The sequence below is a fragment of the Balaenoptera borealis genome, assembly GCF_965194805.1.
Source record: "Balaenoptera borealis genome assembly, chromosome: 19".
In the NCBI taxonomy this organism is placed as follows: Eukaryota; Metazoa; Chordata; class Mammalia; order Artiodactyla; family Balaenopteridae; genus Balaenoptera; species Balaenoptera borealis.
This window is the reverse complement of record NC_138878.1, coordinates 66834681-66861403: the sequence shown is the minus strand read 5'-3', so window position 1 is coordinate 66861403 and position 26723 is coordinate 66834681. Positions and strand designations below refer to the sequence as shown.

Genomic DNA, 26723 nt, shown 5'->3' with positions numbered 1-26723 from the left:
GGTGTGAGGGGATATGTCATTGTGGTTTTCATCTGCATTCCTCTAATGTTTAGTGACGTTGAGCCTCTTTTCATGAGCCTGTTGGCCATCTGTATGTCTTCTTTAGAAAAACAACCTCACTTACATGTGGAATCTAAAAAATAACGAAACTCATAGACAAAGAGATCAGATTTATGGTTGTCAGAGGTGGGGGGTGGGGGAATTGAGTGAAGGTGGTCAGAAGGTACAAACTTCCAATTATAAGACAAATAAGTGCTGGGGTGACTGTAGTTAACACTGCTGTGTGGTAGATTTGAAAGATGCTAAGAGAGTAGACCATTCAATCACTGGGAAAGAACATTCTGGTAACTGTATGAAGTGATGGTTGTTAACTAAACTTACTGTGGTCATCGTTTTGCAATATATGCATGTCAAGTCATTATGCTGTAAAACTTAAACCTACAGTGTTATATGTCAATTATATCTCAGTCAGACTAGGAAAAAAAACCTATGGACGCGGATGCCTTCAGCACGCCTAGAGTGAGCAGAGAGGGAAACAGACTGTTTCCATGGAATTCCTTCCAACTAGGATGTGTTTTATACTCACATCAGTTTTTGGAGTTTACAGTGTGGATGTTTCAGTGCCGTAGAAAGGACCTTCACTGAATCAGGATCCATAGTACTGTTTGTCACAGCCAGGACTTCCAAACTCTCGTGTGTCCTAAACACAGAGCAGAAGTCTTGCCACCAGAGATAACACCTATCACTGCCCTCTGGTCTGTGTGGGAGAAAAAGGGAAAAGGGCTCATCGTTAGAGATTAAGCTTGAGAAAACCTACTAGCAAGCCCAGGGCTTTCTTATGACCACAGACCCCTTTATGACTGTCATAAGATGCCCTCATTTAAGAAGATGCCCAGCAAAACTGTTACAGGATTTGTCATTTCATCCCAGGAAGACTCGTGGCCTCACTTCTATTTTCCTGTGACTTAGGGAGAAAGAGAGTTGCCTTTTAATCACTTAGAATTTATATGGGGGCAGAGATTAGGATGCAAAATATAATCCATAGTCTTACTCTGTGCATATGAAATTGTTACTAAAAAGAAAAAACTCTATATAGGAACAGAATAAGGGAAAATTATTCTTGCTTTTTGGGGGACTGGGGGAGGGGCACAGTGAGCGCAGAATCCAAAATCCGGAGCAAGACCAGCACATAGTGTCTTTTGGCTTTGGGAGAACCTCTAATTTCCCCTTCATTCTTCCCCATCATAGAAAGTCTCGTTGGACAGCACTTCCTTAGAGACTAAAAGGCTTATGATGTACAGAATTGGGGTGATAGATGAAACGGAGTCCCCACATACATGGGAAGGAGGGTGTGAAGCATAGAGGCCAGGTAGGTGAACCACTCCTCTTGTTGGTTTCCAGGATTCTCCCAGTTTTAGCATGGAAATCGGCACCCCAGGAACACCTTCTGTTTGTTTGTTTGTTTTTAACATCTTTATTGGAGTATAATTGCTTTACAATGGTGTGTTAGTTGCTGCTGTATAACAAAGTGAATCAGCTATTCATATACATATATCCCCATATCTCCTCCCTCTTACGTCTCCCTCCCATTCTCCCTATCCCATCCCTCCAGGTGGTCACAAAGCACCGAGCTGATCTCTCTGTGCTATGCGGCTGCGTCCCACTAGCTCTCTATTTTACGTCATGTTCTGTTTTTAAGACTGAAAGTCCCATGTGCAAGGGATCCCCTCAAGACGGAGGTGGTCGCCCTAGATGCCCAGGAGATGGTAGGCAAGGTCCCTGACAGGACCGTGAATCTATCAAGGGAGAGATGGGTGCACTTACCCAGAGGCAGGAAGGGGATCCGGGTAGAGGCTGCTCGCTTTGGTGATGATCAGGGTGACAGTCAGCTCTAACTCCTGCAAATGTCCACAGAACTTAAGGCAAAAGGCAGACACTTGCACGTCTTTGCTTCTGCTGATGACCAAAGTAGCTTTACGACAGTTGTTTAGGATCTGACTCACAAATACCTCCTCCCGGATTTCATGCAGACAGTTGAATAGCTGTGGGACTCCGTGGTGCGGGGTTGGTGGGTCACATTCATGGCGCTGGGCTGCGACCTTCAGCAATTTCTTCTTGTTGCCCAAGGACACCTTGCATCTGAACACCTGCTCCACGGCTAGAGCGCATGTGTCGTTTAAAAGGCCAAATAAAAAAAGCGCCATCTGGGCGAGATGGTTTCTCTTTCTTCCGGGATGTGCTATCAGGCGTAGGACGTGGAACCGGTCCAACACATGGAAATTTCTGAGTCTTCGTGGGAAGCAGAGAACATACAACAAGGCGGCAAAAAATTCCTGAAAGGTCAAGTGGGCAAAGGCGTAAAGGTCTTTGTTGCCCACCACCCTTCGAAAAATATTCACGCTGAGAAAAGTCTCGATGTCCGTTTCATCCAGTCTGGCCAGGCTGAGATCTCTCTTATTAAACACCCATCTCCTTTCCCACATGCCCTCTGCGGCCAAGGAGCACAGACCTTTCAATTGTTCTTGGTGAGTCTTATTGAAAAGATTTCTAACCCTGGTTGGAAACAAGCTGGAAAGAAAGTACACGAATACAGCTGTGGCGTTTGGAAATGTGTGCAGGAGATTTGCTCCTCTCTCCATCTGCTGTTTCAGACAAGAACATACCATCCAGCAGATGACAGGCACCTGGCACATGGAGAAGAGAATCGTGTTTCCCATGACAAAACTCAAGGCTTCATCAGCTTCGCTCTTGTTTCTGAAGTACGTCCTGAAATACCTGGATCTCTCAGGCACACTAAACCCTGTAAGGGTTATCAGAGACGGGCATTTCAGAAAGGGATTCAAGTTCTTCCAAGAGGTGAACCTCAGGAAGATGATTAGCGTGGCCCCGGGAAGCATTCTTTTGCTCAGCAAACTGGTCAGGAGGACAGACCAGGGCACCTTCTGGCTCCAGTCTTCACTCAGGTCCTCTGGTCTATCTATGAGGGTTGAGGTTAGTTCCTCGAAGCCATCAAAGAGGAGCAGAAGCTGGTCTGCTTTGGATATGATCTTGGACGCCAGAGCCCGAGACCCGGACAACTTGCGTGCAATGAGCTCAGCGAAGCTCTGCTCGTCCAACTGGCCCATCTCCTGGCAATGGAAGTAGAAAGCGTTCCAGACCTTGTGGGCATAGAACTTGTTTTCTGCCCATTCTAACATCACTTTTTTGGCCAGGCTTGTTTTTCCAACCCCGGCGACCCCCTGAAGAACCACAGTTTTGGGCTGTCTTCCTTGAGGTTTTCTGGGAAGAAGTAGACAGGGTAAGAATGTCTCTTCTCTGTGTAGGTCTTGGTAAAAGAAGTCCATGTGGTTCCCAGGCCAAGCAGTCCTGTTCCATAGGGTCGAATATTCATTCATCAAGTGTAGTCTGTACTCCCGTAATTTATCTGGATGAATGAGATGGGAGAGATACGGGGTACAACGTCAGTTGTTTGTGAGAACTAACCGAACAATCAGGAAACGAGCCTTGATGTCTACGTCCAGCTCCAGGACACAGTGCATCAATCGCGCACGTTTCCGGAGAGCAGTGCGTCAATTAAGAAGCTGCAAGGGACAGAACAGACAACTTGAAGTGGCTTAGACAAAGCAAGAACTGCTCGTTACATAAGAAGTGGGGGGCGGTTATAAAGCTCTGGAAATTGGTTCAGTGACCCCATAGCTTCTATTGGCACCGCAGTTCTTTTGGTCCCTACTTCCTATTTCTTAACTCTCAGAAGATGGCTGGGGTAGCTTTATCTATGTTATTTGTATTTTTTAAATTAAAAAATATATTTTTAAAATTTTATTTTGGCTGCGTCACACGGCTTGTGGGATCTCAGTTTCCCCGACCAGGGATGGAACCTGGGCCCTCGGCAGTGAAAGCGCTGAGTCCTAATCACTGGACCCCCAGGGAGGTCCCTAGAATCCTACTCTGATGGTCCAGGATAATGGAGACGGGGAAGGAGGGATGGATTAAGATAGCTGCTGTGTTTGCCTACCTACTGACCATTCCTAGCCTGGCAACAGCACCCTAAATTTTTTGGAGAACCGCCCCCTTCCCACTCTCCGGCCGTCACTTCGGACGGTGGCTGGACCTACCATCAAGCTGCCTCATAAGCACATGAGCCAGCGCCCACCCACCAGAGCATTTCACCGCGTCATTCATCGAGGAGCTCGTGGTCTCAGTTCATTCAAGGGAGTGAGCTCCAGGACTTGTGTTGGAAAAACGAGAAATAAGCACTCTTTTTTCCTGCTGGTGTTGCTAAGGGCAGCTGGTGGCAGAAACGGCCGGTGTGCAGAGGAGGGACCACTCAAGACTGAATCCAGTGGAAGGAGGGAGAGAAGTGATGTCTCGAGGAGGTAGCCTGAGCCCCTGCATCCAGCTGGGTCGGTGGCTGGACTTCCTGCTCAGGTGAGTGCCCAGCTGCTCTTTTTTCTGAAGTTCTGCTTCACAGAAGGGACACTAGACATGCTCATTTACAACCTGCCTTGCCTTGGGAACTGGGCTTCTCATCCCCACCCACAGCCTGTTTCCCACCAGAAGCTGCACAGGGCCAGCACATACCAGAGTCATCTTCCTCCAAGTTCATTTGTGTTTCTCTTGGGTTCAAGGCCTCTGGTTCCAAGTTAGGTAAAATGTCTGGAACAGACAAGGAAAGGAGCCCCTCACTGGAATGATAAGGTGGACACAACAGGGAGAGCAACACGGAGGTAACGGGACCTTTTAGGATAGCGGCGGCCACGTCATTCATGAGTCTCATTCTCTCACCACCTTTGTTCAGGGAGAAGAAGATTACCTAGACCTCCCATCGCGATGTTAGGAAGTGAGAAAATGGTGCTGTGTCAGAAGGTCCTTAGGAGGGTGTTTAATAACATATACATGTACAGCCCAGCCAAACACTGCACTCACACACACACACATATGTAAAACACAGAAACACTTTAATGTACATGTATGTGCATTTAGGAAGCAACCTAAATGTCCATCGACAGATGAATGGGGAAAAAAGATGTGGTACATACATACAATGGAATAGTACTCAGCCATGAGAAAGAATGAAATAATGCCATTTGCAGCAACATGGATGGAATTAGAGATATGTGGAATCTAAAAAAATGATACAAACGAACTTATTTACAAAACAGGAATAGACCCCCACACACAGAAAACAAACTTATGGTTACCAAAGGGGAAAGGTATGGGGAGGGATAAATTGGGAGATTGGGATCAACATATACACATTACTATATATGAAATAGATAACTAATAAGGACCTACTGTATAGCACAGGGAACTCTACTCAGTACTCTGTAATGTCCTATATGGGTAAAGAATCTAAAAAAGAGTGGATATATGTATATGCATAACTGATTCACTTTGCTGTACTAACACCTGAAACTGAAAATAACACAACACTGTAAATCAACTATACTCCAATAAAAATTAAAAAAATAATAAAATAAACAACAATGTCCTACTGTATAGCACAGGGAACTCTACTCACTATTTTGTAATAAGCTATAATGGAAAGAATCTGAAAAAGAATATATATATATTCGTATATATATATATATGAATCACTGTGCTGTACACCTGAAACTAACACAACACTGTAAATCAACTATATGTCAATGAAAAAGGGAGCCAATTTCCAAATTAAAAAATAAAACCATAGTCGAAAAAAATAAAAAATAAATGCTTTAATATACATGTTATGTATGTGCATATATGTGTATATATCTTTGTATGTATATATTTAGATGTATAAGGAAATAAAGTGTAAATATAGTGTGTATATATATAGAGGTGGCTAGTGAAGCGTTTAGTTCTGTAGCACCCAAGCCCAACCCCATCTTGTATACCAGATTCTTACTCACCATTCAGCTCCATCTGTACCCGAAGACACAGTTCTGCCTGGTTCATCTTGGCGAAGATGTCATGAGTCACCTCCCAAGCTAGGCGTCCAGGGAAATACTCGATTAGGAGGTGAACCACCTCCCCCCACCGGGCTGTCTTCAGCTGGTCCCAGCTGATCTGGAGAGAGCCAGGTCTGGGGCTCTCTTCCACTAAAAGCTGCTTGAACCTCTGTAGATTCTCCTTGCTTAAGTAGACCATGTACAGCATGACTCCGTCTTTGAAAGGGAAGGTGGAGGAGGAAGAGTATGAGAAGGAAGAAGGGGAGTGAGAGGAGAAGGAAGGGGGGGAAGGAGAGGAGGAGGGGCAGGAGGAAGAGTCAGAACTCCAGTTCACATCGCTCATCGTTACTCAAGGCCGAGAGCCTCAGCGCCAGCGACAAGGAGGACCAGTTGGAGGAGAGAAGAGACGCGACCTGGGGAGACATGAAGTTACAAGAACGTGAAAACACTGCCCCAGGGGACAGATTTATGTAATCCATATTGGATGGAGCATACCATTTGCTGGCTATCCTCTTCCCTCCCTTCCTCAAAGATTCTCTGGCCTGCGGAAAAACCTGGGAGCCCCTCCAGTATTGGGGCTCAGTGTTTAGACTCAAAACCATTTTGTAATTTTTAATTCTCTATGCCACTTATTAGGAAGGCGACTTTGGGAAAATTGCAGAGCCTCTTTGTGACTCTTTTCTCATCTCTGATACTGGGATCTTATCATATGTGCTCTTGGGGTTGTGAGGATTCTCAAAGAGATACACCCACAAGTACATTTAAGACGGTGCCTGGTTCATCATAGCTAACAATGACTCAGGGCTTCCTTCTATACCGTGATTATTTTAAAGGCTCAATGGGAATTTATAAAAAGCACCTGGAATCAAAGGTTTATTCTCTTCTATGCATCTTCTTGCATCTTCTCCACCATATGTCTTTCTTTTGTCTTCTTCCATCGTGTTTATTGTGTGTAAAAAGTGGAATGTGGAGGAGAAAAGAATGAAGTCACTAGGGGGAGTGGGGCTTTCGCCTTGGTCTACCTACTACTCGTATCCTATTGCTTCTCTGAGTTATCTTTTTTATGTATTATCATCTGTTAACTCTCGTCTCCATCACCCGAGAACTTCCTGGATACTTAAGTCACCATGTATTGGGCACTGACTCAAAGTTTTATCTCCTTCAATTCACTGCAGTGGTTTTGGAGAATTGCAAGCTCCCTGTGGATGACGACCAGCTCTAGTAGCCACGCTACTTAAACTTCACCTCCACTCTTGATTCTGTTATTCTGATATTTGAGCAAAAAGAAAAAGTCTACATTAAGAAAAAAGAAAGGTCTCAAACAACCTAACTCTACACCTCAAGGAACTGGAAAAAGAAGAATAAACTGAGCCAAACTGGACCTGGTGAACTCAAGTATCTGATATAGTAACTGTAAGAAAGTGATGTGGAAAAATAGGAGATAGAAGAGAGAGGAAAACAACACCACCACTCACCGCTGAAGGGAATTAGGCTGCCTGTCTCCTTCCTGTCACAAACATCTCCCAAAGCAGAAAGAAAAAGCACTTGGTCTGCCCCACGTTCCACCTTAATAGGCTCTGGGGTTCTGGGCAACGTGCATCCCCCCTTCCCATTGGCTGGGCTGGTGCGTTGTCATTCTTCTTCATGGCACGGATTTGAAAGCATTTAGCATCCTGGGTCAGAGGAATTGGGCCACAAGGCTTATTCTCACAGGTGCTTCCAACTTGTGAAGGATCTGCTCCCCTACCTCTTAGATTCAGAACAAGCAATTTTAGAAAATTACAGGTTTGGAGTGTTCCCCAGACTCACAGAGGGCTAACACTGTTGTCAGCCCAAAGGTGCTACATCCAACAGAAAACATCTACAGCAATTAATTGGATGATCTTGTTCACATGAGCATCTCCCCTATTTGGAATGTAATCTTACTAAGCAAAAGGGGGGGTTTCAGTATCACCAGGACCTAATGTGGGTCCCAAAGCAATAGACCCTGTCAAAGGAGACTCAGAGACAGAGCATGTAGGAAAATGACACACACACACACAGACATATATATAAACACATATATTGGTAGTAGATTTCCATGGGGTCTTTTGGGTTTTCTGAAATGTAATCAAGTCATCTGCACATATAGTTTTACCTGTTCCTTTCCAATTCTTATGCCTTTCTCTACTTGCTTCCTAATTGCTGATTTAAGTTTAAAATTAGTTACAATTGTCAACTTCCTGGATCCCCAGAGCCTATTAAGTTGGAAGGTGGGGCAGACCAAGTGCATTTTCCTTCTGCTTTGGGAGATGTTTCTGACAGGAGCCAGAAAGCCTAATTCCCTCCAGGGGTGAGTTAAATTAGTTACAATTGTAGTTAAAATTGCTAATTTAATTGGCTAAAACCTCCAACAGGATGTTAGTTAGTGGTGGCCATGAGACCATCTGTCTCGTTCCTGACTTCAGTGGAAAAGCCTCCGTGTTTATGATGGAACGGCTTCATGGGTGGTTTTCCTTGCATTGGGAGAAGAAATGGTCCCTAGATGCGGTTGCCTCTGTGGTTTTCAGGCCTCAAGGACACTTCTTAAAAATTTTATTGTAGTTGATGTACAATGCTGTGTTAATTTCTGCTGTACGGCAAAGTGATTCAGTTATACATATATATACATTCTTTTTAATATTCTTTTCCATGATGGTTTATCCCAGGAAATTGAATATAGTTCCCTGTGCTATACAGTAGGACCTTGTTGTTTATCCATTCAATATATAATAGTCTGCATCTGCTAATCCCAAACACCCAATCCTTCCCTCCCCCACCTCACCTCCCCCTTGGCAACCACTAGTCTGTTCTCTATATCTGAGGCCTCAGGCACTCTTGATTCCTCTCGTCGTTCATTTTTCTACAAGACCCCTCAGATGGTAGGAGAGGTATCTACATCAGTGGCCTTTGGCTGAAGTGGAAGATTCCATTTACATCCGATGGGTTTTAATTAGAAACCCAACTCTGCCTCTCCTCTCCCAGGTGGGGATGATTTACACCTAAAAGAGAAGGACTCTGCAATTACCTGTAGCAGCTGGGTCTTGGTGGCTTCTTGCCCTATCCCCAGACACGCTGCAACAGAGGGGGCGGGACGTCCGGAGACAGACCTGATAGGAGCCAGAGGGAGCCAAGGGCCAATCACAGTCTGGGGAGGGCGTGGAGTTGACTTTGAGGTTCCCTGCCTCCGCCATCTAGAAACGTGTGTGAGATTAGAAGTCGGTTTGGTAAGGCACGTCTCCTTTCTCTGGGGCTCTGAACTTTCCCTTCCTTTGGTTTTTCTTTTCTTTTTTAAAAGAACAGCTTTATTGTGATTGATTTAAAGTCGTGGGGTGGGTAGAAACAACCAGCTTTTTTGAGGGAAAATTAATATACGAAAAAACACTGCACATATTTTAACATGTAACTTGATGAGTTTGGACACAGGCATACACCACAATCAAGGGAATAGACATAGCCAGCACCTCCAAAAGTTTCTTTGTGTCCTGTGTGTGTGTGTCCTGTGTATGTGTGTGTGTAGTAGGAACATTTAACATGACACCCATCCTCTTAAAATTTTCAGGGTACTATACAGTATTGATGAATATGGGCACTTTGCTGTAGGGCAGATCCCCAGAACTGATTCATCTTGCATAACTGACACTTTACACCATGGGAGATACATGCAATAGGACTTTATTCGGCCTTTAAAAAGAAGGAAATCCTGCCATTTGTGTGACAGCGTGGATGACGCTGGAGAACATTATCCTAGGTGAAGTAAACCGGTGCCAGAAGGAAAATACAGCAAGATTCCACGTCTGTGAGGTACCGAAAAGACTCCAACTTTTAGAAGCAGAGACTAAAACGGTGGTTACCAGGAGCTTGGGGTGGGGGAGTGGAAAATGGGGAGTTGTTGCTGGCGTCTTCTTAATCAGCAGGAATCTATTGCACCTCTGTCCTCTCATTTGAAGCTTCCTGCTTTCTAGACCCAGCAGATTCTACACAGGTCTTTGAGAAATTGCAGATGAATTTCTCCCTTCTTGTTTTTTCTCCCTCCAGGGTTTTTGCACCTGTTTTCACTGACCACTGCTCTGTAACCCTCTTTCCACCCTCCTTGCCTCAAGCTGATGCATCCTTCAAGTCTCTTATAATTCCCTTTCCTAGGTTCGCTTGTTTTACACGGTATAATCTCATGGCTCCTGTCGGGGGGAAAAAAAAAAATCCCTTCTCACACTCAACACACATGATACTAATTACAGTTGATCTGCTTATTGATGGATTCCATGTTTGTGAATTCACCTGCTTGCTAAAATTTATTAGTAACTCCCAAAATCAATACTTGGGGTACTCTCCCTGGGCATTCTTGGGCATGCACAGAAAGATGAAAAATTTGAGTCCCCTGACACACGCTCCCAGCCGAGGTTGGACCTGGCAGTTCTTTGCCTCCTTGTTTAAGCTCAGTTCTCATCCTCTATACAAGTGTCCTTTTTGTGGATCTATTCCTTGCCAATTTTTGGGTGTGACATTGCTGTTTAGCAAACCCAAGTATAGTCCTGAAGTGTGGTCTAATGTTCCTGAGCACCTGAAGGCTGTCATGTGTCTTCTGGAGAAACCGGTGTGTTATATAAGCTTCCTTCAGGCATGCGTTATAGTGCTGTTGGCTGTGAGTTCAACATTAGTGAATCAACAATATATTTTGAGTAAGGTGTCTTTAAACAGAGACACACATAAAACAAGGTTACGTACTGATTTGTTGACCAAAATGTTGTAACCAGAGGCTCGAAGGTACCTAATCCTGTATTTCACATAGAAGCAGTGGTTCTGTTATCACTGCTTCAGTGTACTGGTGACTTTATAAAACGTAAGTGGTGTGAATAATGAGAATTGAGAATCGGGTGTCCTTATGACAGGAAACGATAGACATTTAATGAACACCTCATGTGCGCCTCATGTGCTTGGGAATGGAGGATTGAACGAGGCAGACAAGGATTTCCTAAACATGGTCTTCATCACCAACACGTAAGCTTGTGAGATCTGCTCGTTCACATCCGTGTCACCAGTTCCTAGCGTAGCTCTGAGGGGCTAATGTAAAACATGCAGACTCTAGCTGATAATGCTGTCTTATATCATGGACATTTGCTAAGGGAGCAGAACTTCAGTTTTCTCACCCCAAATATGTGTGTATTTATATGATATCACATATAGTGATGGATGTATTAATCAGATGGGGGCAGTCCTTTTACAATGTGTACATATATCGAATCACCACGATGCACACTTTAAGTATCCTACAATTTTGTCAATTATACCCCGATAAAACTGATTTCTTTTAAAAAACGGGAAGAGGAAAGTCTCTGTGCCTGTTTACATGAGTGGGAATTAAAGTTAAAAATTTTTGACTTGTATTTGTCCTCACAATGGCTTAATGCATTTTATGTCTACAACCACAGACCATCTCCCTTGCTCAAGCTACAGAACATTTCTGGTGCCCTAGAACGCCTCCAAATGCCCCCTCAGCACCGACCACTATTCTCAACTCATGGTAGAGTTGGTTCCTTTTTGCCCATTCTTGAAATTCATATAAAGATATTATGCAGTGGGAATCTTTGGTTATCTTTTCTGCTCAACATAATTGTGAGGTTCATGTGTCCTGTTGCCTGTATCAATTGTTTATTTTTATTACTCTGTAGAATTCCATCATATGAAGGTAACACAGTCTCCTCAGTGGACATTCTGTTCCAAATGTTTATCATTGAGTAGAGCTGCTGTAAACATCCTTGCGCATGTCTTTTGATGGATGTTTCCTGGATAGTAGCCGGGAGTGTAATTACAGGGTGTATGTACATATATGCTGCAAACAGTTTTAGAAAGTGGACGTATCTTTTTAAACTCTCACAAGTAATGTATGGGCGTTCCAGTTGCTGCGCATTTTTGATAACACTTGGTGATGTCAACTCTTATCGTTTTAGTCACATGGGGTGCAGTATTATTTCCTTGTGGTTTTAATGGAAATTTTCTGAGTCATGCTTATTGGTCATTTGGTTAACCTCATTTGTGAGGTTCCTGTTGAAGTGTTCTGACTACCTAAATATTTTTATTGCAGTTGTTGGGTGTAGTTGTATCTATATCAATTAGGTTAGGTTGATTAATGATGTGATTCAAATAATTTATATCCTTACATGATTTTCCTGCTTGTTCACTTTGTTACTGAGATGTGTTTAAATCTCCAACGTATTGTCCTTTTAGTTCTGTTTTTGCTTTATATATTTTGAAGCTATGCTATCTGGTACATAAAATTTTAGACTTGCTATATCTTCCTGCTGTACTCAACAATATATAGTGTGCTCTGTATTTAGTAGTAATTTTGCTTTAAAATCTACTTGACAATGATATAGCTATGCACATTTATTTCTGGTTAGGGTGTACATACTGCATTATTCCCCATTAATTTACTTTAAATGGTTTATGCTCTGATACTTGAAATGTATCTTTTTTATCTTTATTTTTATTTTTTAAACATCTTTATTGGAGTATAATTGCTTTACAATGTTGTGTTAGTTTCTGCTGTATAACAAAGTGAATCAGCTATACATATACATATATCCCCATATCCCCCCCTCTTGCATCTCCCTCGCACCCTCCCTATCCCATCCCTCTAGATGGACACAAAGCACTGAGCTGACCTTCCTGTGCTATGCAGCTGCTTCTCACTAGCTATCTATTTTACATTTGGTAGTGTATATATATCCATGCCACTCTCTCACATCATCCCAGCTTACACTTCCCCCTCCCAGTGTCCTCAAGTCCATTCTCTCTGTCTGTGTCTTTATTCCTGTCCTCCCCTAGGTTCATCTGAACCATTTTTTTTAGATTCCATATATGTGTGTTAGCAAACAGTATTTGTTTTTCTGACTTACTTCACTCTGTATGACAGACTCTAGGTCCATCCACCTCACTACAAATAACTCAATTTTGTTTCTTTTTATGGCTGAGTAATATTCCATTGTATATATGTGCCACATCTTCTTTGTCCATTCATCTGTTGATGGACACTTAGGTTGCTTCCATGTCCTGGCTATTGTAAATAGTGCTGCAATGAACATTGTGGTACCTGACTGTTTTTGAATTATGGTTTTCTCAGGGTCAGTAGTGGGATTGCTGGGTCATATGGTAGTTCTATTTGTAGTTTTTTAAGGAACCTCCATACTGTTCTCCATAGCGGCTGTATCAATTTACTTTCCCACCAACAGTGCAAGAGGGCTCCCTTTTCTCAACACCCTCTCCAGCATTTGTTGTTTGTAGATTTTTTGATGATGACCATTCTGACCGGTGTGAGGTGACACCTCATTTTAGTTTTGATTTGCATTTCTCAAACGATTAGTGATGTTGAGCATTCTTTCATGTGTTTGTTGGTAATCTGTATATCTTCTTTGGAGAAATGTCTATTTAGGTCTTCTGCCCATTTTTGGATTGGGTTGTTTGTTTTTTTGATATTGAGCTGCATGAGCTGCTTGTATATTTTGGAGATTAGTCCTTTGTCAGTTGCTTCGTTTGCAAATATTTTCTCCCATTCTGAGGGTTGTCTTTTTGTCTTGTTTATGGTTTCCTTTGCTGTGCAAAAGCTTTTAAGTTTCATTAGGTCCCATTTATTTATTTTTGTTTTTATTTCCATTTCTCTAGGAAGTGGGTCAAAAAGGATCTTGCTGTGATTTATGTCAAAGAGTGTTCTTCCTTTGTTTTCCTCTAAGAGTTTGATAGTGTCTGGCCTTACATTTAGGTCTTTAATCCATTTTGAGTTTATTTTTGTGTATGGTGTTAGGAAGTGTTCTACTTTCATTCTTTTACATGTAGCTGTCTAGTTTTCCCACCACCACTTATTGAAGAGGCTATCTTTTCTCCATTGTACATTCTTGCCTCCTTTATCAAAGATAGGTGACCATAGGTGCGTGGGTTTATCTCTGGGCTTTCTATCCTGTTCCATTGATCTATATTTCTGTTTTTGTGCCAGTACCATACTGTCTTGACTATTGTAGCTTTGTAGTATAGTCTGAAATCAGGAAGCCTGATTCCTCCAGCTCCATTTTTCTTTCTCAAGATTGCTTTGGCTATTTGGGGTCTTTTGTGTTTCCATACAAATTGTGAAGTTTTTTGTTCTAGTTCTGTGAAAACTGCCATTGGTAGTTTGATAGGGATTGCATTGAATCTGTAGATTGCTTTGGGTAGTATAGTCATTTTCACAATGTTGATTCTTCCAATCCAAGAACATGGTATATCTCTCCATCTGTTTGTATCATCTTTAATTTCTTTAATCAGTGTCTTACAGTTTTCTGCATACAGATCTTTTGTCTCCTTAGGTAGGTTTATTCCTAGGTATTTTATTCTTTCTGTTGCAATGGTAAATGGGAGTGTTTCTTTAATTTTTCTTTCAGATATTTCATCATTAGTGTATAGGAATGCAAGAGATTTCTGTGCATTAATTTTGTACCCTGTTACTTTAACATATTCATTGATTAACTCTAGTAGTTTTCTGGTAGCATCTTTAGGATTCTCTATGTGTAGTATCATGTCATCTGCAAACAATGACAGCTTTACTTCTTCTTTTCCAATTTGGATTCCTTTTATTTCTTTTTCTTCTCTGATTGCTGTGGCTAAAACTTCCAAAACTATGTTGAATAATAGTGGTGAGAGTGGGCAACCTTGTCTTGTTACTGATTTTAGAGGAAATGGTTTCAGTTTTTCACCATTGAGAATGATATTGGCTGTGGGTTTGTCATATATGGCATTTACTATGTTGAAGTAAGTTCCCTCTATGCCTACTTTCTGGAGGGTTTTTATCATAAATTGGTGTTGAATTTTGTCAAAAGCTTTTTCTGCATCTATTGAGATAATCATATGGTTTTTCTCCTTCAGTTTGTTAATATGGTTTATCACATTGATTGATTTGTGTATATGGAAGAATCCTTGCATTCCTGGGATAAACCCCACTTGATCATGGTGTACGATCCTTTTAATGTACTGTTGAATTCTGTTTGCTAGTATTTTGTTGAGGATTTTTGCATCTATGTTCATCAGTGATATTGGTCTGTAGTTTTCTTTTTTTGTGACATCTTTGTCTGGTTTTGGTATCAGGGTGATGGTGGCCTCATAGAATGAGTTTGGGAGTGTTTCTCCCTCTGCTATATTTTGGAAGAGTTTGAGAAGGATAGGTGTTAGCTTTTCTCTAAGTGCCTTGATGGATCTGGCTAAAAGTTTATCAATTTTGTTTACCTTCTCACAGAACCAGCTTTTAGTTTTATTGATCTTTGCTATTGTTTCCTTCATTTCTTTTTCATTTATTTCTGATCTGATCTTTATGATTTCTTTCCTTCTGCTCACTTTGGGTTTTTTTTTGTTCTTCTTTCTCTAATTGCTTTAGGTGTAAGGTTAGGTTGTTTATTTGAGATGTTTCTTGTTTCTTGAGGTAGGATTGTTTTGCTATAAACTTCCCTCTTAGAACTGCTTTTGCTGCATCCCATAGGTTGTGGGTCGTCGTGTTTTCATTGTCATTTGTTTCTAGGTATTTTTGATTTCCTCTTTAACTTCCTCAGTGATCTCTTGGTTATTTCGTAGCATATTGTTTAGCCTCCATATGTTTGTATTTTTTACAGTTTTTTTCCTGTAATTGATAACTAGTCTCATAGTGTTGTGGTTGGAAAAGATGCTTGTACAATTTCAATTTTCTTAAATTTACCAAGGCTTGATTTGTTACCCAAGATATGATCTATCCTGGAGAATGTTCCATGAACACTTGAGAAGAACACTTGAGAAGTGTATTTTGTTGTTTTTGGATGGAATGTCCTATAAATATCAATTAGATCCTTCTTGTTTAATGTGTCATTTAAAGCTTGTGTTTCCTTATTTATTTTCATTTTGGATGATCCGTCCATTGGTGAAAGTGGGGTGTTAAAGTCCCCTACTATTATTGTGTTACTGTCAATTTCCCCTGTTATAGCTGTTAGCATTTGCCTTATGTATTGAGGTGCTCCTATGTTGGGTGCATAAATATTTACAATTGTTATATCTTCTTCTTGGGTTGATCCCTTGATCATTATGTAGTGTCCTTCTTTGTCTCCTGTAATAGTTTTTATTTTAAAGTCTATTTTGTCTGATATGAGAATTGCTACTCCAGCTTTCTTTTGATTTCCATTTGCATGGGATATCTTTTTCCATCCCCTCACTTTCAGTCTGTATGTGTCCCTAGGTCTGAAGTGGGTCTCTTGTAGACAGCATATATACAGGTCTTGTTTTTGTATCCATTCAGCCAGTCTGTGTCTTTTGGTTGGAGCATTTGATCATTTACACTTAAGGTAATTATCGATATGTATGTTCCTATGACCATTTTCTTAATTGTTTTGGGTTTGTTTTTGTAGGTCTTTTCCTTGTCTTGTGTTTCCTGCCTAGAGAAGTTCCTTTAGCATTTGTTGTAAAGCTGGTTTGGTGGTGCTGAATTCTCTTAACTTTTGCTTGTCTGTAAAGGTTTTAATTTCTCCATCAAATCTGAATGAGATCCTCGCTGGGTAGAGTAATCTTGGTTGTAGGTGTTTCCCTTTCATCAGTTTAAATATGTCCTGCCACTCCCTTCTGGCTTGCAGAGTTTCTGCTGAAAGATCAGCTGTTACCCTTATGGGGATTCCCTTGTATGTTATTTGTTGCTTTTCCCTTGCTGCTTTTAATATTTTTTCTTTGTACTTAATTTTTGATAGTTTGACTATTATGTGTCTTGGCTTGTTTCTCCTTGGATTTATCCTGTATGGGACTCTCTGTGCTTCCAGGACTTGATTAACTATTTCCTTTCCCATATTAGGGAAGTTTTCAACTATAATCTCTTCAAATATTTTCTCAGTCCCTTTCTTTTTCTCTTCTTCTTTTGGGACCCCTATAATTCTAATGTTGGGGCATTTAATGTTGTCCCAGAGGTCTCTGAGACTGTCCTCAATTCTTTTTCTTTATTCTGCTCTGTGGTAGTTATTTCCACTATTTTGTCTTCCAGGTCACTTATCCGTTCTTCTGCCTCAGTTATCCTGCTATTGATTCTTTCTAGAGAATTTTTAATTTATTGTGTTGTTCATCATTGTTTGCTCGCTCTTTAGTTCTTCTAGGTCCTTGTTAAACGTTTCGTGTATTTTCTCCGTTCTGTTTCCAAGATTTTGGATCATCTTTACTATCATTACTCTGAATTCTTTTTCAGGTAGACTGCCTATTTCCTCTTCATTTGTTTGGTCTGGTGGGTTTTTACTTTGCTCCTTCATTTGCTGCATATTTCTCTGTCTTCTCATTTTGCTTAACTTACTGTGTTTGGGGTCTCCTTTTTGCAGGCTGCAGGTTCGTAGTTCCCATTGTTTTTGGTGTCTGCTCCCAGTGGGTAAGGTTGGTTCAGTGGCTTGTGTAGGCTTCCTGGTGGAGGTGACTGGTGCCTATGTTTTGGTGGATGAGGCTGGATCTTGTCTTTCTGGTGGGTAGGGCTGCGTCTGGTGGTGTGTTTTGGGGTGTCTGTGAACTTAGTACGATTTTAGGCAGCCTCTCTGCTAGTGGGTGGGGTTGTGCTCCTGTCTTGCTAGTTGTTTGGCATGGGGCGTCCAGCACTGGAGCTTGCTGGTCATTGGGTGGAGCTGGGTCTTAGTGTTGAGACGGAGATCTCTGGGAGAGCTCTCGCTGATTGTTATTACATGGGGCCGGGAGGTCTCCGGTGGTCCAGTGTCCTGAACTCGGCTCTCCCACTTCAGAGGCTCAGTCCTGACACCCGGCTGGAGCACCAAGACCCTGCCAGCCACACGGCTGAGAAGAAAAGGGAGAAGAAAAGAAAGAAAGAAAAATTAAAATAAATAAATAAAATAAAATAATTAAAATGAAAAGGTAATTTAAAAAAAAGAAAAGAGCAACCAAACCAATAAACAAATCCACCAATGATAACAAGTGCTAAAAAGTAAATTACGATAAACATAAAAATCAGAAACAAGTCAGTTGCAGACAGCAAACCCCAAGTCTACAGTTGCTCCCAAAGTCCACCGCCTCAATTTTGGGATGATTCGTTGTCTATTCAGGTATTCCGCAGATGCAGGTACATCAAGTTGATTGTGGAGATTTAATCCGCTGCTCCTGAGGCTGCTGGGAGAGATTTCCGTTTCTCTTCTTTGTCCGCACAGCTCCCGGGGTTCAGCTTTGGATTTGGCCCTGCCTCTGCGTGTAGGTCGCCTGAGGGCATCTGTTCTTCGCTCAGACAGGACGGGGTTAAAGGAGCAGCTGCTTCGGGGGCTCTGGCTCACTCAGGCCGGGGGGAGGGAGCGGTACGGAGGAGGCGGGGCGAGCCTGCGGCGGCAGAGGCGTCGTGACGTTGCACCAGCCTGAGGTGCGCAGTGCGTTCTCCCGGGGAAGTTGTCCCCGGATCACGGGACCCTGGCAGTGGCGGGCTGCACCGGCTCCCGGGAGGGGCGGTGTGGAGAGTGACCTGTGCTCGCACACAGGCTTCTCGGTGGCGGCAGCAGCAGCCTTAGCGTCCCATGCCCGTTTCTGGGGTCCGTGCTGACAGCCGCGGCTCTTGCCCGTCTCTGGAGCTCGTTTAGGTGGCGCTCTGAATCCCCTCTCCTCGCGCACCCAAAACAATGGTCTCTTGCCTCTTCGACAGCTCCAGACTTTTTCCCGGTCTCCCTCCCGGGTAGCCGTGGCGCACTAGCCCCTTCAGGCTGTGTTCACACCGCCAACCCCAGTCCTCTCCCTGCGATCCGACCGAAGCCCGAGCCTCAGCTCCCAGCCCCGCCCGCCCCGGCGGGGGAGCAGACAAGCCTCTCGGGCTGGTGAGCGCTGCTCGGCGCCGAGCCTCTGTGTGGGAATCTCTCCGCTTTGCCCTCCGCACCCCTGTGGCTGCGCTCTCCTCTGCGGCTCCGAAGCTTCCTCCTCCGCCACCTGCAGTCTCCACCCGCGAAGGGGCTCCTAGTGTGTGGACACCTTTCCTCCTTCACGGCTCCCTCCCACTGGTGCAGCCCCCGTCCCTATTCTTTGTCTCTGTTGTTTCTCTTTTCTTTTGCCCTGCCCAGGTACGTGGGGAGTTTCTTGCCTTTTGGGAAGTCTGAGGTCTTCTGCCAGCGTTCAGTAGGTGTTCTGTAGGAGCAGTTCCACATGTAGACGTATTTCTGATGTATTTGTGGGGAGGAAGGTGATCTCCACGTCTTACTCCTCTGCCATCTTGAAGGTTGATCTTTTTTATTTTTAATCTAGTTTGCCAGATAGTCTTTAAATAGTGTTCAGCCCACTTATGTTTATTAATTTATTTTTTGTGGTCAAAAGTTTTTATTGAAGCAGAGTTGATTTACAGTGTGTTAATTTCTACTGTACAGCAAAGTGATTTTTATACATATATATGCATTCTTTTTAAATATCCTTTTTATTATGGTTTATCCCAAGATGTTAAATATAGTTCCCTGTGCTATACAGTAGGACTTGTTGATCCATTCGATATATAATAGTTTGCTTCTGCTAAAACCCAAACTCCCAACCCTTCACCCTGCCTCCCCACCTCTCCACCTCTCCACCTCCCCACCTCTCCACCTCCCCACCTCCCCACCTCCCCACCTCCCCACCTCCCCACCTCCCCCTTGGCAGTCACTAGTCTGTTCTCTGTATCTGAGGCCTCACAGTCTCTTGATTCCTCTCATCTTTCATTGTTCTACAAGAACCTTCAGATGGTAGGATACCATCAGTGGCCTTTGGCTGAAGTGGAAGATTCCATTTACATCAGATGGATTTTTATTTAGAAACCCATCTCTGCTTCTCCTCTCCCAGGTGAGGATGATTAAAACCTAATAGAGGAGGACTCAGCAATTACCTGTAGCAGCTGGGTCTTGGTGGCTTCTTGCCCTATCCCGAGAGACAGGCTGCAACAAAGGGGCTGGGACACCCGGAGACAGACCTGATAGGAGCCAGAGGGACCCAAGGGCCAATCACAGGCTGCAGTCCACCATCCTTTGGGTGCACTAGTTTTGCTTTAGCCATAGGGGGGCCCCCTGGATCTGGAGATTGTGGGCCCATGCAGAGAGGACCAGGCACTCCAGGTCCAAGGGGGTCCTTTGCTGTCACATCATCCCCAGCTCCCACACCCCTGCACGGTCCAGCCTTGGGACCCAACCTGCTTAAGGTTCCAGGGATGTGACAACAGCCCAGATCACTGAGGCCTGAAGGGAGTAGAGTCAGCATTTCTTTTATTCTCTTATTTTAATTTTTATTATGTATTGGTGTATAGGTAATTGACAGTGTTGGGGTATTTTGTTGTTTGGTTTTGCGGGGAGTAGAGCAACTTGATTCAATTATACATAGAGGTATAGTTGTTCCTTTATGGGTTCCTTTCACATTTAGGTTATTACAGTGTAGAGTTCCTTGTGCTATCCAGTGGGTCCTTGTTCATTATCACTTTTACACATATTTCTGTGTATATGTAAACCTCAAATTGCTAATTTCCCTACATGCTCCTTTCCCCTGTGGTAACCATCAGTTTGTTTTCTACGTCTGTGAGCCTGTTTCTCTTTTGGAAACAGGTTCATTTGTTTCCATTTTTACATTCCGCCTGGAAGTGATATCATCTTACTTGTCTTTCTAGGTCTGAGTTACTTCACTTAGTATAATCATCTCTGCTTTGATCCCTGTTGCTGCAAGTGGAATTCATTCGTCCTTTTTTTATGGCTTAATAATATTCCATTGGGTACAGGTGCCACACCTTCTTGATCCATTCATCAGTCATTATACAATTTGTTTGTTTCCATGTCTTGGCTATTGTAAGCAGTGCTGCCGTGAAAGTTGCGGAGCAGGTGTCTCTCCAAATTCAGGTTTTCTCCAGATCTCGGCACTGTGAGGTGATACCTGATTGTAGTTTTACTCTGCATTTCTCTAATAACCAGTGATGCTGAGCATCTTTCCACGTGCTTTTTTATTTTCTACAGTGTGAGTAAAATTGACACCTTCAAATTGGCTTCCTGAATGGCTGCCCTGTTTTGCATTCTTCTTCGATGAACTAGCCCCGGGTTTTCCTGGAGGGCAAGTGTTATTTATTCACAGCCCCACAGGCCTTGCGATTATTGAGGGCCCGTCCGCAGCGTTTTCCACATTGTAGTTACAGGAAAAGGCCACAAGGCGGCAGCATTTCTTCTTGCCCAAGTCTCTCTGTCTTTTTTGTTTTTTTTCTTTTTTCCGTTTTAAGTTAGTTTTTATTTTATATGGGAGGAGCGTTGATTTGCAGTGACGTGTTTTGGATTTACCTGTACAGCAATGTGATTCCGTTATACATAGAGGTCTATCTAGTCTTTTTCGGGTTGGTTTTCCAGAAGGTGATTATAGTGTGTTGAGTAGAGCTCCTTGAGCTATTCACAAGGTCCTTTTTGATGATCTATGATCCATATTAGTGTTTATATCCTGCCAATGCCAATCTCCAAAAGTATCCCTCACCCCACCTTTCCTGCATGGTCATCATAAGTTTCTTGTCTACCTCGGAGAGTCTGTTTCTGTTTTGTCACTTAGATCATTTGTATGAATTGACAGGTTTCACCTATAAGGGATATCTTATGCTATTTGTCTTTCTCTCTCTGACCTCATTCGCCTAGTATGATAATCTGTTACTCTATCCTTGTTGCTGCAGATGGTATGATTTTATTCTACTTGTTGGCTGAGTAGTATTTCTTTGTATATATGTACGTCAAAATGTTCATTTTTCTTTTGATGCACATTTAGGTGGATTCTATATCCGGACTTGTCCTAATCGTGCTGCCATGAAAATACAGGTGGCACGTGTCGTTCCAAATTATGATCGTATCGGGATGCAAGGCCAGGAGTGGGATTGCCGGATCCCATATTGGTTCTCTGTGTAGCTACGTTACAGGAAGGTCCATACAGATCTCCACAGTGACTTCTGCAATTGACATTCCCTGCAAGAGTGTAGGACGATTCCCTTTTGCACACGTCCTCTGCAGCCTTTATTCCTTGTAGATTTTTCTGGCGATGGCCAGTCTGAGTGGTGTGAGGTGATACCTGATTGTAGTTTTACTCTCCATTTCTCTAATAACGAGTGATGCTGAACTTCTTTCCATGTGCTTTTTTTTTTCTACAGTGTGAGTAAAATTGACAGCTTCAAATTGGCGTCTTGAACGGCTGCCCTGTTTTGCATTGTTTTTCGATGAACTAGCCCCGGGTTTTTCTGGAGGGCAGGTGTTATTTATTCACAGCCCCACAGGCCTTGCGATTATTCAGGGCCCGTCAGCAGCGTTTTCCACGTTGTTGTTACAGGAAACGGCCACTAGGCGGCAGCATTTCTTCATGCCCAACTCTGGTTACTCGGGGAAGCCGAGCCTGAAGGAAAGTCCTGTTCCTGGGTCCTCAGTTTGAGTGGAATGTGCCAGAAGAAACACCGAAGGGCTTGTGTCTCATTGCTTCCTCTCCCTCGCCCTTCAACCCGCAGACAAATCCCAGTGCCTGGGAAACCGCTCTGATGACGGAGCTGTGGTCCATAGGTGGGGCGACTCCACGGAAGGAGGCTGGAGGAGGGAACCCCACCCCAGGAGATGTGGACCCCCGGGGACGTTTGAAAGCTCTCCTTCCCGCCCAGAACGCAGCATCGTTTCTGGTGCCCGAGGCGTGGTGTAGCTGTAGGGGAGCCCCCCTGGATCTGGAGATTGTGGGATGCAGAGGGGATCAGGCAGTCCAGGTCTAAGGGGGTCCTTTGCTGTCACATCGTCCCCAGCTCGCTCAGCGCCGCGACAGTCCAGCTTTGGGCCCCAAGCCTTCTCCGCGTCCATGATGAGACCCCAGCCCAGGTCCCCGAGGGCTAAGGGAAATGGGGTTGGCATTTTTCTTTTTTTAATTGTAATGTATATTTTGTGCTGGTGTATAGGTGATTTAGATAGGTGTGCGCGTTTTTTGTTTGTTTTATTTCAGTGTACAGCAAGTGATTCAGTTATACATACATGTATATATGTTCCTCTTTGGGTTCGTTTCCCATGTAGTTTATTAGAGTGTTGAGTAGAGTTCCTTGTCCTATCCGGTGGTTCCTTCTGTATTACCTGTGTTTTTAATATTAGCCTGTATACATTAATGGCAACCTGCCCATTTCTCCCTCACCGCACCTTTCCCGTTTGGTGAGCATTACTTCAGTTTCCATAGCTGTGAGGCTGTCTCTGTTTTGCACATTAATTCCTCTGGATCCATATTTAGATGCCACCTCTAAGTGGTATCACATGGTACTTGTTTTTGTGTGTCTCACTTCTTGACTGAGTATGATCATCTCTGCTTCCACCCCTGTGGCTGGAAATGGAATGATTTCATCCTTTGGTTATGGCTGAGTTCTATTCCGTTGGGTGCAGGTGCCGCACCTGCTCGAGCGATTCATCTGTCCTCCTACACTTTGGTGGCTTCCGTGTCTTGCCAGTTGTACGCAGTGGTGCTGGGAACGCTGGGGTGCAGGTGTCTGTCCAAAGTCTGGTTTTCCCTGGATATCCGCCCAGGAGAGGGATTGCTGGGTGCCATGGGATTTGTATTTTTAGTTTTTACAGGAACCTTCCCATCGTTATCCGCAGTGGATGTACCGATTTACATTCCCATCAAGATTGTAGGAGGGATCCGTTTAGCGCACACCATGTCCAGCATGTATTGCTTGTAGATATCTTGATGACGGCCCTTTTGACCTCTGTGAGGTGATACCTCGTGGTACTTTTGATTTGCCTTTTTCTGAGAATTAGTGACCATGAGCATCTCTTCCTGTGCTTTTCGGCCCTCTGTAAGTCTTCTTTTTTTTTTGAAGTCTCTTTTTTTTTAATATATGTGCTAGATATTTTCTTGAAATTTTATTTATTTATTTATTTATGGCTGTGTTGGGTCTTCGTTTCTGCGCGAGGGCCCTCCCTAATTTCGGCAAGTGGGGGCCACTCCTCATCGCGGTGCGCGGGCCTCTCACTGTCGCGGCCTCTCTTGTTGCGGAGCACAGGCTCCAGACGCGCAGGCTCAGTAATTGTGGCTCACGGGCGCATCCGCTCCGCGGCATGTGGGATCTTCCCAGACCAGGGCTCGAACCCGTGTCTCCTGCATTGGCAGGCAGACTCTCAACCACCGCGTCAGGGAAGTGGTTGGGAAGCCCCTGTAAGTCGTCTTTAAAGAACTGTTTCGTAATTTTGCCTATTTAGTGGTTTATTTTTTCATGTGAATCAGCTGCATGAGCTACTTCTATGTCTTGGACATTAATTTCTTCGGGTAGCTTCGATTGCAAGTCTTTTATTGCATTCTGCAGGTTGTCTTTTTGTGTTGTTATGGTTTCCTTTGCTGTGCAAATGCCTTTAGGTTTAATCAGGTCCCATTTGCACATTTTTATTTCTCATTTCTTTGCGTCGTGGTTCAAAAAAAACCTTGCTGGGATTTATGTCGAAGCTTTTCAAAAGCGTACATTTTCCTCAAGGGTTTTATAGTATCCGTCCTTACCTTTAGGTCTTTCTTCGAGTTGGAGTTTATTTTTGTGTTAGGATGTAGGGAGCATTCTATTATCATTGTCTATTTTGTAAGGAACCCCCTCAGTGCTCTCCATAGAGGCTTCTACCGTTTTACGTTCCCACCAACAAGTGTAGGAGGGTTACCTCTGCTCCACGCCCTCTCCAGCATTTCTTATTTGTAGATTAACTTGACAATGGCCACGTGACTGGTGGCAGGAGACACCTTGTTGTAGTTGTGATATGCAGCTCTCTAATGTTCAGAGAGGTTGAAACATATCAGGTCCTGTTTTGAAATTTTGTTTTTACCATAGCGTGAGCAAAGTAACCTCTTGAATTTGCCTTCTTGAACCTCTGCCCTGTTGTGAATTCCTTCTCAGTCGCCTACCTCAGCACATTTCTTGAGGGCAGGCGTGCTTTTCCTCCCAGCTCGGGTTGTGAGTATGAAGCGCCCAGCAGCACCGGTCCTAGTAAAGTTTAGTTACGGGAGACGGCCCCAAGGGGGCAGTATTACTTCTTGACCAAGTCTGTCTGTTTGTCTTTTTTGTTTTTTCTTTTTTCCCTTTCAAGTTAATTTTTACTGTATATGGGAGTAGAGTTGATTTGCAGTGACGTGTTTTGGGTTTACATGTTCAGCAACCAATCCCAACCCCCAAATGTATCCCTCACCCCACCTTTCCTGTATGGTCGTCGTACGTTTCTTGTCTGCCACTGAGAGTCTGTTTCTGTTTTGTCAATTAGATCATTTACATGAATTGATAAATTTCACCTATAAGGGATAGCTTTGGCTATTTGTCTTTCTCTCTCTGACCTCATTCACCTAGTAGGATAATCTGTTAGTCCCTCCTTGTTGCTGCAGATGGTATGTTTTCATTCTTCTTGTTGGCTGAGTAGTAATTCATTGTATGTGTGTACCCCATAATGTTCATCTTTCTTTTGATGCACATTTTGGGTGGATTCTGTCTCTGGAGTTGCCCTAATTGTGCTGCCATGAAAATACAGGTGGCACGTGTCGTTCTGAATTATGATCATATCGGGATGCAAGGGCAGGAGAGGGATTGCCGGATCACATATTGGTTCTCTGTGTAGCTCTGTTACAGGAAGGTCCATACAGATCTCCACAGTGACTGCACCAGTTGACATTCCCTGCAAGAGTGTAGGACGATTTTCTTTTGCCCACGTGCTCTGCAGCCTTTATTCCTTGTAGATTTTTCTGGCGATGGGCAGTCTGAGTGGTGTGAGGTGATACCTGATTGCAGTTTTACTCTGCATTTCTCTAATAACCAGTGATGCTGAGCATCTCTCTATGTGCTTTTTTTTTCTACAATGTGAGTAAAATTGACAGCTTCAAATTGGCTTCTTGAACGGCTGCCCTGTTTTGCATTGTTTTTCGATGAAGTAGCCCCGGGTTTTTCTGGAGGGCAGGTGTTATTTATTCACAGCCCCACAGGCCTTGCGATTATTGAGGGCCCGTCCGCAGCGTTTTCCACGTTGTAGTTAAAGGAAAAGGCCACAAGGCGGCAGCATTTGTTTTTGCCCAAGGCTGGCTGTCTTTTTTTTTTTTCTTTTTTCTGTTTCCAGTTAATTTTTATTTTATATAGGAGTAGAGTTGATTTGCAGTGACGTGTTTTGGGTTTACCAGTTCAGCAACGTGATTCCGTTATACATAGAGGTCTATCTAGTCTTTTTCGGGTTGTTTTTCCAGAAGGTGATTATAGTGTGTTGAGTAGAGCTCCTTGAGCTATTCACAAGGTCCTTTTGGATGATCTACGATCCATATTAGTGTTTATAGGCCAATCCTAACCTCCAAATGTATCCCTCACCCCACCTTTCCTGCATGGTCATCGTAAGTTTCTTGTCTACCTCTGAGAGTCTGTTTATGTTTTGCCAGTGAGAGCATTTGTATGAATTTATAGGTTTCACCTGTAAGAGATATTGTCTTTCTCTGATCTCATTCACCTAGTATGATAATCTGTTACTCTATCCTTGTTGCTGCAGATGGTATGTGTTCACTCTTCTTTTTGGCTGAGTACTATTTCTTTGTATGTATGTACCCCATAATGTTCATTTTTCTTTTGAGGCACATTTGGGTGGATTCTATATCCGGAGTTGTCCTAATCGTGCTGCCATGAAAATACGGGTGGCACGTGTCGTTCCAAATTATGATCGTATCGGGATGCAAGGCCAGGAGTGGGATTGCCGGATCCCATATTGGTTCTCTGTGTAGCTACATTACAGGAAGGTCCATACAGATCTCCACAGTGACTTCTGCAATTGACATTCCCTGCAAGAGTGTAGGACGATT

General features: G+C 43.4%; 1 protein-coding gene across 1 annotated transcript in view; it reads right to left on the bottom strand.

Annotated features, from left to right (window-relative positions):
* LOC309616559 (NACHT, LRR and PYD domains-containing protein 8-like) overlaps window positions 1-13973 on the bottom strand; it is a 35436-nt gene extending 21463 nt beyond the window's left edge. The window contains exons 1-3 of the mRNA XM_082367212.1: window positions 5895-13973; window positions 1825-3463; window positions 587-757 (exon numbers count right to left, since the gene is read on the bottom strand). Of these exons, the coding sequence (XP_082223338.1) occupies window positions 587-757; window positions 1825-3463; window positions 5895-6276 (2192 nt within the window). The 5' untranslated portion in view covers window positions 6277-13973. The remainder of the gene's footprint in view (window positions 1-586; window positions 758-1824; window positions 3464-5894) is intronic.
* Between the last annotated feature and the right edge of the window lie 12750 nt (window positions 13974-26723).